This window comes from Coenobita brevimanus, chromosome 91 (genome assembly GCF_032717465.1).
Source record: "Coenobita brevimanus isolate Jiangsu-jjx chromosome 91, ASM3271746v2, whole genome shotgun sequence".
NCBI lineage: Eukaryota > Metazoa > Arthropoda > Malacostraca > Decapoda > Coenobitidae > Coenobita > Coenobita brevimanus.
In genome coordinates, this window is record NC_137044.1 from 32987040 (window position 1) to 33001566 (window position 14527).

Sequence of the window (14527 nt, forward strand, 5' to 3'; positions counted from 1 at the left end):
AATAGTCCATGTAGAAGCAAAGTGATGGTGAATAAGACCCATGCACAATGCCCATCATATCATAGTAAGAGAAACACCCAAGCCGTGGAATTTGTATTAATAATTAACCAAAAGTCCCTTGCTCCCAGAAAATAGTAAAGTGAACACGCTACCAGTAAACTCCGCCTCATACTACCATAATCATAATTAGACCCCGGTGCCTTACACCCTCCCCTTGTGAGCTTCATCTCTAACTCCACGCGCTGAGAGACCTGTAACTGTACTAATTCTGCATACTCCACCTCGAGTGTTATTTTAAGTGCATTCTCCCATAGTATCCTATGAGATACTGATTATCTAGATATAATTAATGTTTGTGATTAACCAAATATTGTGTTTTAACATCTGCTGTTGTCCCTTGTCTGACTGAGTAATACACGTGTAAAGGTTATTGCCTGGAGTTTTTGTGTCCTGCCTCTCTCATATGTTCTAAGTTCCGGTCTCGAAAGAGGACCCCACTACACGTTAGGTGTTTTAGGAACGGGGAGTCAAGCCTTAAACACCTAGCATTACAATTTATTTCTTTATTTTTTTATCAGCAGTTAAATGAAACAAAATTTTGACTGGATTTCCAAAAATTAGGTGTGTATCAACCTATGTGGTCATCTATCTATCTATCTATTGCCAGACGCCTCAATCTCGTTTGGGGTGGCCACAAACAAATCGCCTCCAAGTCGCCCTGTCCCCCGCCATTTCACTGCCCTGCTCCCAACTCAAACCCCCCTCTCTCATATACCTCTCCACCCCATCCCTCCATCTCATCCTTGGCCTCCCCCTTCCTCTTCCCCCCTCCACCTCACTCACATACACTCTCTTCGTCAGTCTTTCACCCTCCATCCTCTCCACATGGCCAAACCACCTCAGTGTGTTCCTCATAACGCTTCCTATCATATCCACATCAGCACCACAAAGCTCCTTTATATCCTCATTCGTCAGCCTGTATCTCCATGTGACTCCACAGGCTCCTCTTAAATAACTCATTTCCACTGCTCTCACTCTTGACTTGTGTCCTTCCAACAACGTCCAAGCTTCACTTCGTACGTTAGAGTTGGTATCACAATACTGTCATGTAGTAACTTTTTCACTTCCATGCTCACTTCCCTGTTTCTTATCTCTGCTTTCAAAGAACCAGCAACCTTTCTTCCCTGCTGTACCCTTTCAAGCACTTCACCCTCCAAAACTCCATCCTTACTCATCACACTACCCAAGTACATAAACGTACTCACATTTTCCAATTCGTCACCATCCAACCTCGCTGTACATTCACTGACTTCACCTCTCTCAAAGACCATCACTTTACTCTTCCCTACATTCACCTTTAGATTCCGTTTCTTACACACTCTCTCAAACTCATCCACCAAGCCTTGCAGCTCCCCTTCGTCTTCACTCAACAACACAGTATCATCTGCAAACAACAGTACAGGGAGTTTCCAAACACTATCCTCTCTCACCAGGGCCACTCCAACATCCACTACCCTACCTTGTACCTCTTTTATTACCCCATCCATGTACAGATTGAACAACCATGGAGACATGACACATCCCTGTTTCAAACCACCTTCCAAAGAGAAAAATTCATTTAGTTCACCATCCACACGCACTGCAGCCTTCGCACCATCGTACATACTCTTCACAGCATTCAACAACTTCCCATCTACTCCATATATTCTTAACACTTTCCACAATCCTTGTCTATCCACCCTGTCATATGCTTTCTCCAAATCCATGAAAGCCGCGTACAACTTCTTTCCCTTCTCTAGAAACTTTTCCACTAAAGATCTAAGAATGAATATCTGATCTACACAACCTCTTCCCTTCCTAAAGCCTCCCTGTTCTTCTCCAACTAATTTCTCTGTTCTATCTCTAACTCTGTCTATAAGTTTCCTACCATACACTTTTCCTATTATACTAAGAAGACAAATGCCCCTATGATTGCCACACACTTCTTTTTCCCCTTTTCCTTTGTACAAGGGAATAATTATACCTGACTTCCAATCCTCCGGGACTCTACCTTCCTCCCAGGCCAATCTGCACATCTTCCACATCCATTCTACTACTATCTCTCCCCCATGCTTCAGCATTTCACTACACACTCCATCAATTCCTTGGGCTTTCCCCGATTTAACTTTCTTCATTTCTTCCACAACTTCTATCCTACTGATTTCTTCCTGTTTTCTCACCTCCCTCCTTCTCCCAGCCATTCCCCAGCCACTTATACTCGCATTACTTCCATCATCTACGTTCAACAATTCCTTAAAGTGTTCTCTCCATCTGCTCACTTTTTCACTTTTTCTCCCTTCTCCGCTAGTAATCTACCATTTTTATCTTTCACTCCCCTGCTAACTTCACTTCCACCCTGTCTTACTCTTTTCACCTCTCTCCAGAACATTTTCTTACAGTCCCTCCACTTTACACTCAAATTCCTTCCAAATCCCTCATCCACTCTCTTCTTACTCTCTCTTACTAATCTTTTTACCTCTTTCTTTCTACATATAACTCTCTCTTCTGCCTCTCAACTTCTTCCACGCCCCTATTTCTCATCCATTCATTGTATGCTTTCTTCTTTTGTGCCACAGCCTGTTTCACCTTTTCAGTCCACCACGCTGTTCCTTGCACCCCCCTCCGTCTTCTCTTCCTTCCACACACCACATCACATGCTGCGCATATTTCTTCTGTAAATATCCTACACACACCTTCCACGTCTCCCATCTGCTCCAATTCATATTTGCCCAATCGTTCCTCCACTTCTCTCTTATACTTTGCCTTTTTCTCATCCTCTTATAACCTTTCCACTCTCCGATTGGGTAAATGGTCACCGATTCGGTATTTCGTATCACCCACAAACCGCCAATACCACTGCACTATGTAGAGCTGCATTGAACTTCTTACTAGATCAACTGCACCAGGCTACAAAGATGAGATGCAGTCTATGGGAGCAGCGGTGGACCACCGTGGTTGTCTGACGTTTTTCCTTTGAACTTCACAAAGTAAATGAACGATATAAGAACTTAAACGATTCACTACTATATAGCACCAACACTGGGGAGCGTTGTCGCTGAAGGCCAAGAATTAGGTATATGGGGGCAGAGGGATGCATCATTGCATACATGGGGCAAAATGATCATACTAAGTACAATTACAAACACAGTGAGGAAACCAGATACTAAATTAGGCCTACATTAAAAAAAGAAAGTAATAATAAAATAACTGAATAAACATAATTTTGTTCTCCCAGCAATTTATTCGTTTTTTCTCTCAAATGCCATAAGAGAAAACGATGTTTTTAAGCGGGAACTATACAGTAATTTGTTACGACCTGCTGCACAATTATCTCAGTCTCCAAGCCCATATCCTCTTACTTCCGTTCTCGTACTCCTGTGTCTGCAGAACCCTCGGTAAAATTCCTTAAACTTGGGTCCGGGATCAGTTCTTCTCATCTCTTTGGTTTCCTCCCAGGTGGCAACATGCAGCATTGCATTGCAGAATTACTCTCACTTCACATCCTCCTCTTGCTCTGCCTTTAATGACCTCAAAGCTGCCTTCAGTTCGCAAATCGGAGCGCCATCCTTGATGAACATATCTAGCAGGGTGTCTCTGGTCACATTCCCCTGGCCTCAGAGCTATCCATCTCGTCGTCATTCTCGGGTTTAGTTTGAATCGTGTGGCGGCCTTTGACTACAGACCCTTCAATCCTGGTACTCCCCAGAATGGGATTTTCAGGCCCTTCCTCTTTAATCTTCTCAAGTACAGACCTCGCCTTCTTGATCCTATCCCCTGTTCTTCTCCGATCTAAGGCTGTGCTGATGATATCTGCATCCACTCCCATTTCCCTGCTACGTTTTAGCGTCTCTTAGTTATGTCTGGGCAGGCTGCCTCTGCTTGTGAGTTAATTATCAACACTGCCAACGGCAAATTGTTCATCCGCTCTTCCACTCACAGATTTGCCTGCACAACCGTTACCCTCCTCGGCTGTCATCTCGAAGTAGTACAGGACTAGCCTATACATATCTCAGCATCCCTCTCCCCTCCTTCTTTAACCTCTCCCAGTAGGTCTCCACTCTCTGCTCCCGTCCTCTCAACCAACTTAACCTCTTCGGCATCTTTACTAGTGGCTCACAGAGGGTCAGCATAGTTTCTTCTTGACTATCATGCCAACCCTCTCTCCCTTGTCTCCCTCAAACAGCCCCGACCTCTTGAAGTGGTACAATATTGAACTATGCGTATCATTCGTCATTGCCCCTGGTCTAGCAGTGTAGTTAGCATGCTCACTGTACTCAGTCTGGTTGCTGTTAATGCTCACACATATATGCTCGGTTTCTGCTTTGCCACACAGTGTCTGATAACAGTTCCCTTTTCTGCTCCGTTCTTTTCCTCCTGACTGATTGATGTTCTCTTTGATGCCACCCACATCAGCCGTGTCTGGCGCACTCATGTCACCGATGTGGCTTCCACCCTCAAAATAATTCGTTTAAAGCTATTGTCTCCAGCTCTCTGGGAAAGGTCCCGCCAATGTTCGTGCTGGCCTTGTTACATCCACCCCTGCCAAACCTTTGCCCACTTGTATGGACAGTTGGACACGTACAACTCCGGCTGTTCATTATATACCTTTTGCCATATTGCTGCTGATCTTCTACCTATATCCCTCCTCAGTTCTCTGTTACTCAAACCCTCAAGTCAGTAGCCCATATCTACCCTGTTCATCCCAGTCGTGTTTATACTGACGGTTCTGTCCTCGCTAACAGCTCGGCTGGGGCTGCTTGCCTTGCCTATACTAATAGCTGTATTTTGGGTTGCCTAGGAGGATTTGTGGCACCTCGTCCTTAGCGATTTATTTTGCATATTACACTATAACATTTGCTAGTAGGCCTTTTATATCGTTCTAATAACAACAGGATCCCACTGCTACCTAGCATTTCAGTTTCAGAAGGAAAAGAAGTGGAGGAAACCAGAAGTGAAAGAAAGAAGCTGATTAAATATATATATATATATATATATATATATATATATATATATATATATATATATATATATATATATATGCCCAATTGAAATGAGGGAAACAAATTTGCTTTTCAGTTAGAAATAAAGAACAGATTTCAGGCTCTAAGTTATGCTGAATGCAACATTGATGAGTTAAATGATAGGCTAACAAAAGTGTTAAGGGAATCAGTGGAGCTAGTAGGGAAAGCAAATAGAACAGAGGACAACAAGTATGCAAAAATAACTCTTGAGCTCATGAAGAAAGGAATGAGGATGGAAGCGAAAAAAAGAAAGTTGAAATAGAAAAGGCAGAATTAAATATGATTATCAACAGGAGACAGAGAGAAGAAAATCGAAAGATAAAATTGGATCAGATCAAAGAAACCATCAAGAACGGAAAAAGTCTGAAACAGGACCGAAGCAAGATAACACTAGGAATGCAACAAATTATGTCACAGAAAGAAAAAACATGGTGAAGCCATTAAAGGCAGAGGGAAGATGAAGAGAGTTGAAGAATTGCAAAGAACTGTATGCATCAAAGACAGTAGTACCGATAGCTAATATTTCAGTTGACACAGGTGAAATACCAGAGGTAACACCGGATGAAGTAAATTTCTCTCTTAAAAGTATGAAAAGAGGGAAGGCCCCAGGAGATGACGTAATAGTAGCAGATTTACTGATAGATGCAGGAGTACAAGTTCAGATCCTTCTGATCCACTTATTTACTCAATGTACAAAGAAGAAAATTTCCAAAACATGGTGTAATGTATTTTGCTTTACAAGACAGGCAAGTCAAGAGATCTTAGTAACTGTTGACCCATTAGCTTATTACCAGTTATTTACAAACTCATCACTAAAGTCCTTGCCAACAGAATAACAACAAATATTGAAGAAAACAAACCTCGTGAACTGGCAGGATTCTGAAGCTGGTAGTCGACTACTGATCATCTACACACAATGAATCAGCTAATTGAGAAAACTACAGAATATAATAAACCACTGTGCTTAGGGTTTGTTGATTACAAAAAGGATTTCGACTCAGTGGAGCACATAGCAGTTATAAATTCATTGTGGGAAGAGAGAGTAAACGAGAACATTGTAAGACTTCTCAAAAACATTGTATAAAGAGGGGGAAACTGCTACAGTTAAGTTACATGAAGAGTCAGAAAAAACTGAGATTGAGAAAAATGTACGTCAGGGAGATACAGTTTCATCAAAACTATTTACAGCATGTCGTGAAGGTACAGTATATTGAGAAAACTAGAATGGGAGAACAAAGGAGTAAACATGGATAAAGAATCTTAAACCACTTAAGATTTGCAGATGACATTGTTCTGATCTCAGAAACAGCAGAGACATTGCAAGAAAGGCCAACTGACCTAAATAGAGAAGGTCTCAAAGTAGGGCTAAAGATGAATCAGAGTAAAACTAATGTTTAATCCAAATACATTAAACAGCATCATCAAAATAAATGAAGAATTTCTTGAGGAAGTCGAGGAGTACAATTGCTTGGGGCAAATACTACAAGTAACGAAAGACCATGAAAACGAAATAGAAGACGCACTGCAGTTGGATGGAAAGCTTTCGGTAAACATAGCGACATCATGAAAAGTAGCTTGCCAGTCTTTAGTAAAAGAAAAGTACATAACGAATGTATAATCCCAGCCATGACGTATGGTTGTGACACCTGGAACCTGACAAAATGAATGGGAAACAAACTAATCCTTTCTCAAAGAGCAATGGAAAGGTCAATGATGGTAATATCTTTAGGAGATAGGAAGAGATCAACTTGGGCGAAAGAGCAGACTAATGTCAAAGACATTGCAGAAGTTATAAAAGAACAGAAATGAAGGTGGGCAGGTCATATAGCAAAGAATAAGGGATAACCGATGGAGCAAGAGGCTGACTGACTGGGCTCCAAAAGACTGTCAGCGTAGCAGAAAAAGACCAGACAAAAAGTGGAGAGATGAGATGGAGAGGTTTGCAAGCTAAACCTAGACATGGAACTCGTGGAGAAGGTTGGGGGAGGCCTTTGTTCAGCAGTGGACTAGCAATGGCTGATGATAATGATAATGAACATATTTTGCTTTATTAGCAAACAGGATGTTGTTAAGGTGTAATGTACTGAATAAATCGGTGAGGAAGAAGTGTTACGAAATCTGGAATGTTACATATAACACCAAATCTGCATCTCCCATCTTCTCCACTTGACACCGTCTCCCCAACTGGAGCATCAGTACCCAATGGAACTGTCTGCTTTTATCTCTGCCCTTGACTTCCTTTTCTCTTAAAACTCCCAGGTGTAATAATCAACGATTCCTAGCAGCCCTCGCCCTTCATCACAACTCTCTTCGTCTCCCCTCTCCTCTTCTCTCCTCCCGATTTCATCAGGCTCACGCCTTCGATCTCAGGCTCCTTTTATCTGGATCTCAGCCCATGTTGGTCACACCTGACACGACCAGACAGGTCACCTGGCCCGAGCTGTCTCTAACCTCCCTCTCTCTGCCATTTATTCCTTCGAGAGGGGCCAAGAAAGACCTAGACTTGCATTTAGATGCTGAATGACCCACCAGGATCACCATCCTCCAATATGGTAATTACCGTGGAGTGAAACATACCTACGGCAAGTACCCCACCCTCACCCACCGATGTGAAGTGGCTGTCGCCAGCATTCATCTAGAGCATTATTTCCTGGGGGGAATTTGCTCTATGACCTGCAGCCAACAAGCCCTGCAAACTCTGTAACGCTCCCATGGCTGACTCATTGTCCCATCACATCGTGTATTGCTCCAGTATTGCGCCAGGGAACCCTCTCAGACCCATGGTCAGTCAAATACCCACACCAACATACAAGCTTGCAAATAGGTTAAATGAGCTATTGACGCCCTTCGTCCCTGGTGACTACAGCCTGTCCTCTGCTACCGACTTCCTTGACTTCCTTGTCACGGGGTTTTTAAAAATATCACGGGGTTTTTAAAATAAATGCTAAATATTATTTAATTGATAATAATGTTCAATAATATTGAAGAGCAGGGACAATGATTGTCTTGCTACATCAAGCAATGATTCTTTACACTGGCTTACTTCGCCGATTTTCTCAGAACGAGAATTTATAAACTTTCTCAACAGTACACAGCAGAGACTAATTACTCACAAATGCTGATTACTAGTACTGTTAGCCTCTGGAGAAAGTTACTTCACCCCTGACAATAAATAACTAATACTAATAATAATATCAGGTTCTTGCTGATGCTTAACTCCTAGGTGGCACAACGGATTTTAAGCTTAATATGCAAGACTGGCCTAAGTACCAGTTATGAAAGGCAAACGTTTATGCAAGCTAGGAGCTATGAGATATAAGCTTAATTGCGGAGAAATGAAACAAGAGTTTACATTACATTAAGCTCAAGAAAAAGTACTGTTAAATTTATTGATTACAAAATAAATTTAATGTTACAGTTCAAAATCAAATTAATGAGATCGCACTCACTCACTCACACAAGAGCTAAATCCTTACGCCTAGGAAAAACACCTTAACTAAACTCTTAAAACTAGGAAAATACAAAAAGGAAATACTAGTCAATGAATGCTGTGTATCACCAAGGGTGGGAGCTTGGAGAAACTGTAGTCAGTGGAGTCTGGGTGCTAGCAACCTCTTCTCACACTTCTGGAGCACAGAACCTCTCTCCGTCAGAGCAAACACTGGACTGCCTTCAAAATACGATGTATGGGCAGGATGCGCAAGCCACTGGAAGAAGGCATGGCTAACGGTTGAGGCAAGCAGGGGCGAACAATAAAGAAACAATAGTATCGCTCAGTAGAGCACTTAGTGACGTGCATTAAATCGGTCACTTTTGAAACAGTGACGAATGTTTTGAAAAGTATACCCCGAAATGGAGAGAGAAACGGTTAACTGAGCGATACACAGTGAGTTTTCCACTAATAGTTCGTGGCTTCTTACAAAAGGGAAATATCGCGAATTTGATTCGTGACATTACGCCCCTACAAAATTAAATTTTTTCCTTATGGGAAAAAATTTGTGGATATAGATATATATGTACACATCCTAACTCATTCACACAAGATTCACACTGTGGTGTGTGTGCTATCCTGCTACAGGAGAAAGTCGCAGTCGCCAATGAGCGAAAAAACCTCGTATTTATGCTAATAGAAGCAAGCTTGAGGGAAAAACTCCGTGACGACGGTGAAAATCCTGTACTCAGGTCAAACTGAGCGAAAAGTCGCTACATTTACACTGACAACTAATTGTTGTGTAGCGTGGTGTATGTAATACGTGGTGTAGGTGTGACAGTTGTAGTGTAACTGTACCTACGTGTAAAATGACACAGTAAATAATAATATGGTGACGACGAAGGCAGAGGAGAAGAGGCGGCAGCGTGCGGCAGACGATCAGCTGGCCCGCGCAGCAAAACTGCTACACCCATTGCTGTACCTGCAAAACCAATTAAGGTGGAGCATCAAAAGTGTCAATGAGACAAAATTCTTATTACGTTACAATTACTCTCTCTCTCTGCCTAGCAATCAGTACATGCTACGAAAAGTACGCTCTAGCTGAAAAATACAAGTGACAGCCTAAGCTTCGTACATTCGAGGTCGCCATTAATTATAGCACACGATTACTGTCAGCAAGTTGAGAATCCTTGTGCAAACTCGGGTCTTCCATAGCCTCGAACTGCACACGGGTCCTCAACCTGTGCCTTAACCTACAGTACTTATATTAATATCGGGGAGCTGAGAATCCTTGTGCAAACTTGGGTCTTCCATAGCCTCGAGTCGCCTCTGCAGAGTTCTCACTTCCCCCTTTACCTACAGTACTTATATTACTATCAGGGAGCTGAAAATCCTTGTGCAAACTCGGGTCTTCCATAGCCTCGAGTCGCCTCTGCGGAGTTCTCTCTCGAACTTCCCCCTTAACCTACAGTACTTATATTAGTATCGGGGAGCTGAGAATCTTTGTGCAACCTCGGGTCTTCCATAGCCTCGATTCGCCTCTGCGGAGTTCTCTCTCAAACTTACCCCTTAACTTACGGTACATAATATGTATGTACAGGCCCTGGACATAATGTGTCCTGTGGGGGCAATGGGCGAGACGTCAGGTCTGCACCCACTTCACCACTACCCTGTCTCTCAACTGACTCAGAGATTACAGGTGTGGTTACGAACGGCACAGGAAGGACATGTCCCTGATTAGTGGTGTTACTTTGACACACACTGCAGGAACGGACAAAACTATCTATGTCTCGTCCCATCCCTGGCCAGAAAAAGTCAGCTCGGATACGGCCCTGGGTCTTCCTTTTGCCCATGTGACCTCTTGAGGCTGAACAATGACCCCATTGTAACACTGCTAGGCGGTACTTGGCGGGAATGACAAACTGGAGTCGAACCTCGCCCTCGGGTGTTCGTGACTCACGGTAGAGCCGTCCTTGTTTGCAAAGGAACTTGGCTCGACCTCCCTGTGAATACTTAATCGCTCGACCCTTTTGTTTGTTCTGCACGGCAGCAAGTGTCGGGTCAGAATGTTGTTCTTGTACAACAAGTTGACTACACATCAGATCTTGCGGCGATTTAATGATCACTGGGGTGACACAGTCTGGAGCCTCAGCCATGGCTCGTGTTACCTCAGCAGCCGAAGTCTGAGTAGCATCATGTTCGGTGCAACTATCCTTGACACCATAAATATTGCCAATGATGAGGTCAAATAAAGGTTCTGGCATGACAACTGCAAGTGTCGTACCGGTATAAAATGGAGATGCTGGATACATGCCTCAGGGAACAATCTCACTGATCCATCAATAAGGTTTGCATGGATCTGTCGACCTGTATACTGCTCAGGCTGAACTAGACTCTGCTTGACAGAGCAACCTGAGGAACCATTATCTCTCAGGACCTTCACAGGAATGCCTCCCACAAACCCTGGCTGAACAAGGAAGGTACTGTCACCTGTGGGAGGGCCCGTGGAGGAAGCAGCTAGCCACTCATGAGGCTGCTGAATTGATGCGGCAAACATTGTGCCTTGTGAATTATATTGGGAAGATGGAACATTGGCCGTCTGTGGAGGGGGGTTCACTGTCACCGTGGGACTAGTGAACTGTGGGGAAGTACCCATACTGGTAGGGACGTGACCACCGTGCTGCTGCTGAGGAATGAAGGCTGCATTCGCTTCCTGCCTCTTTTGAGCTGGTGGTGAAAAAGTTTGTCCCGACGGTCGGTTGCGTGGCTGATACTGCTGCTGGTTAGGGTACTTGTTGTACCTCTTCCACTCAGTTTTCTGAGTGTTTTGCCTCCGGTCCTTCCACTGCGGTTTTGGACCTTGGCCATTATTCTGAGACTGGCCTTGTTGCTGGGGTTCAGTCTGAGACGATTTCCCAGACGTATCAGGTTTTCTGTTCCAGGTGTTTTGCTCACGAGTTTGATACCCGTATGCAGTAAAGAATGCGTCAGCCTTTTCTGCCATTTGGCTGGCATCTTTCACCTGGCAGATCTTAAGCTGTGCTATGAGCTCAGCAGGCCATGACCTCTCCAGCTGTGTACGTAGCATAAGGTCAATTATCCCCTCACGCGTGGGAGGAGTTTCATCTTTCTCCATCCACTCACCTAAGTAAGCAGTGAGACGGTCGAGGAACTGAACAGCTGTCTCCTTGTCTTGGAGACGAGCTCACATGAACTGAACTTTGGTGTCGTCTACTGTGAGACCATACGCCTTAATGAGTGCAGCTTTCATCATCTCATATGTGAGATTGTCTCCACGAATTCTGTGGAGAATATCGAGGGCAGGGCCCTCAAATAAACTAAGAAATTGGAGCCGCTTAGCTGCCTCATCCAGTTGATACATGTCTGCCATGTCCTCAAAACGAGCTATGTACGGCTCGATTCGCTCGCTTTCCTTGTATGAAGGAAGCTTGATGCGTGGGGTCGCCAGGACATGTGAAGGAAGAGCGCTAGTGGAGCTTGGGTTAACTGCACCAGACGTGTCTGAAGCCAAGGAATCTCGCTTGAGCTTCAGCACTTCAGGTTCATGTTTTTCACGTGCTTCTCGCTCGGCACGTTCGTGTTCTCGTTCTTTGTCTCGTTGTTCACGCTCGTGTTCGCGCTCCTTTTCGCGTTCCTCACGCTGTTCTCGCTCGTATTCGCGCTGAATCTTACGCTCTTCACGGGCATCATTCTCACGCTGCTGCTCCTGATTATGCCGTGAGAGTATATACTCTTTAATTTCGGTTGGGTCCGAAAGACCCATTTCTTTGGCTTCCTGTAAAAATATAGTGATAGCCATGGCGCTACTTTATTAAGCAAACGAAACTGAGTACTGACTGCTTCGCAAACGAATGCTAATGACACAAGTAAAGAGTACAGACACAAGCTAGTGGTGACCAGTCTTATCTAGTTAACTGGAAAAGAATAAAGCAAAAATGCCAATAACTGAGAAGGCTCAATAATTAACACAATGGGTACGGCGGCTACCCAGGAGCGAATAAAATCATCTAGTGTTACCAAAAATAAAGTACTAAATAGAGTTAAGTACTCTATGAATTAATAAAGCAAAAATTCACTTGCTAAATTAACGGTAAACACCAGTAAACTTGTGCCTATAAACTTTAATTATAAATACCTAAATATGAACGAGTGAGCACTATCTCATGAATAGCTTTAGAGCTAGGAGCTAATATCCTGGCGAGGTCGCCAATTGTCACGGGGTTTTTAAAAATATCACGGGGTTTTTAAAATAAATGCTAAATATTATTTAATTGATAATAATGTTCAATAATACTGAAGAGCAGGGACAATGATTGTCTTGCTACATCAAGCAATGATTCTTTACGCTGGCTTACTTCGCCGATTTTCTCAGAACGAGAATTTATAAACTTTCTCAACAGTACACAGCAGAGACTAATTACTTACAAATGCTGATTACTAGTACTGTTAGCCTCTGGAGAAAGTTACTTCACCCCTGACAATAAATAACTAATACTAATAATAATATCAGGTTCTTGCTGATGCTTAACTCCTAGGTGGCACAACGGATTTTAAGCTTAATACACAAGACTGGCCTAAGTACCAGTTATGAAAGGCAAACGTTTATGCAAGCTAGGAGCTATGAGATATAAGCTTAATTGCGGAGAAATGAAACAAGAGTTTACATTACATTAAGCTCAAGAAAAAGAACTGTTAAATTTATTGATTACAAAATAAATTTAACGTTACAGTTCAAAATCAAATTAATGAGATCGCACTCACTCACTCAAACAAGAGCTAAATTCTTACGCCTAGGAAAAACACCTTAACTAAACTCTTAAAACTAGGAAAATACAAAAAGGAAATACTAGTCAATGAATGCTGTGTATCACCAAGGGTGGGAGCTTGGAGAAACTGTAGTCAGTGGAGTCTGGGTGCTAGCGACCTCTTCTCTCACACTTCTGGAGCACAGAACCTCTCTCCGTCAGAGCAAACACTGGACTGCCTTCAAAATACGATGTATGGGCAGGACGCACAAGCCACCGGAAGAAGGCATGGATAACGGTTGAGGCAAGCAGGGGCGAACAATAAAGAAACAATAGTATCGCTCAGTAGAGCACTTAGTGACGTGCATTAAATCGGTCACTTTTGAAACAGTGACGAATGTTTTGAAAAGTATACCCCGAAATGGAGAGAGAAACGGTTAACTGAGCGATACACAGTGAGTTTTCCACTAATAGTTCGTGGCTTCTCACAAAAGGGAAATGTCGCGAATTTGATTCATGACACTCCTCAACAACGCCAGCCCTGAAGGCGTGGTTGCTTCCCTGGATGTGGAAAGTTTATTCACGAACGTCCCCGTTGACAACATAATAACGTACATACTGAATGAAATTTACTCTGAAAATGATGTCCCCAAACTTGGCGTAGCTAAGACGGCTCTAAAAACCTTACTGGAAACCTGCACAAAGAAGGGTCCTTTCGTCTGTCGTCGTGAAAGGATGTTCAGGAAAAAGGTTGGAATTGCTATGGGCACCCCCTTAGGAGTAATCTTCTCCAACTTTTTCGTGGGGATGGTTGAAAAAGAAGATTTCGGTGTCATAACCAAACCCGACATATATGGAAGGTACACCGACAACATCATCAAAAGTAACAGCAAAGAAAACTTAGAACGTCTGTAGACGAAAATGCAGATCTCTGGGCCCAGCTTTACTACTGAATCCAGTGTTGACGACAGGCTCCCCTTCGTGGATGTGCTTGTCCATCAGAGTCCCAGCAGATTCCACACAAACATCTACGCAACACCAACAAACCCAGGATTGTGTCTCAGCAATACTAGGACTCCATTATCAAAGCCCGCGTTAGGAGGACCCTCACACACTCAGCTGGTTGGGGCGCTACACACCAAGAGATAGAAAAAGCCACTCAGGCCCTTGTGAACAATGGGTATTCCAACCGAGATGTTAATAGGGTGGTAAAAAGTGAAATAGGAAAATGGTACCAACAAACGGAAATGGACCAAACCAGGATGGGCAAC

The 14527-nt window shown here is 43.3% G+C and overlaps 1 protein-coding gene across 1 annotated transcript; it reads left to right on the forward strand.

Annotated features, from left to right (window-relative positions):
• Positions 1–13772: 13772 nt before the first annotated feature.
• Positions 13773–14171, forward strand: LOC145411956 (uncharacterized). Its single transcript, XM_080281925.1, has one exon. The coding sequence runs from the start codon at positions 13773–13775 to the stop codon at positions 14169–14171; it is 399 nt and encodes a 132-aa protein (XP_080138051.1).
• The last annotated feature ends 356 nt before the right edge of the window (positions 14172–14527 follow it).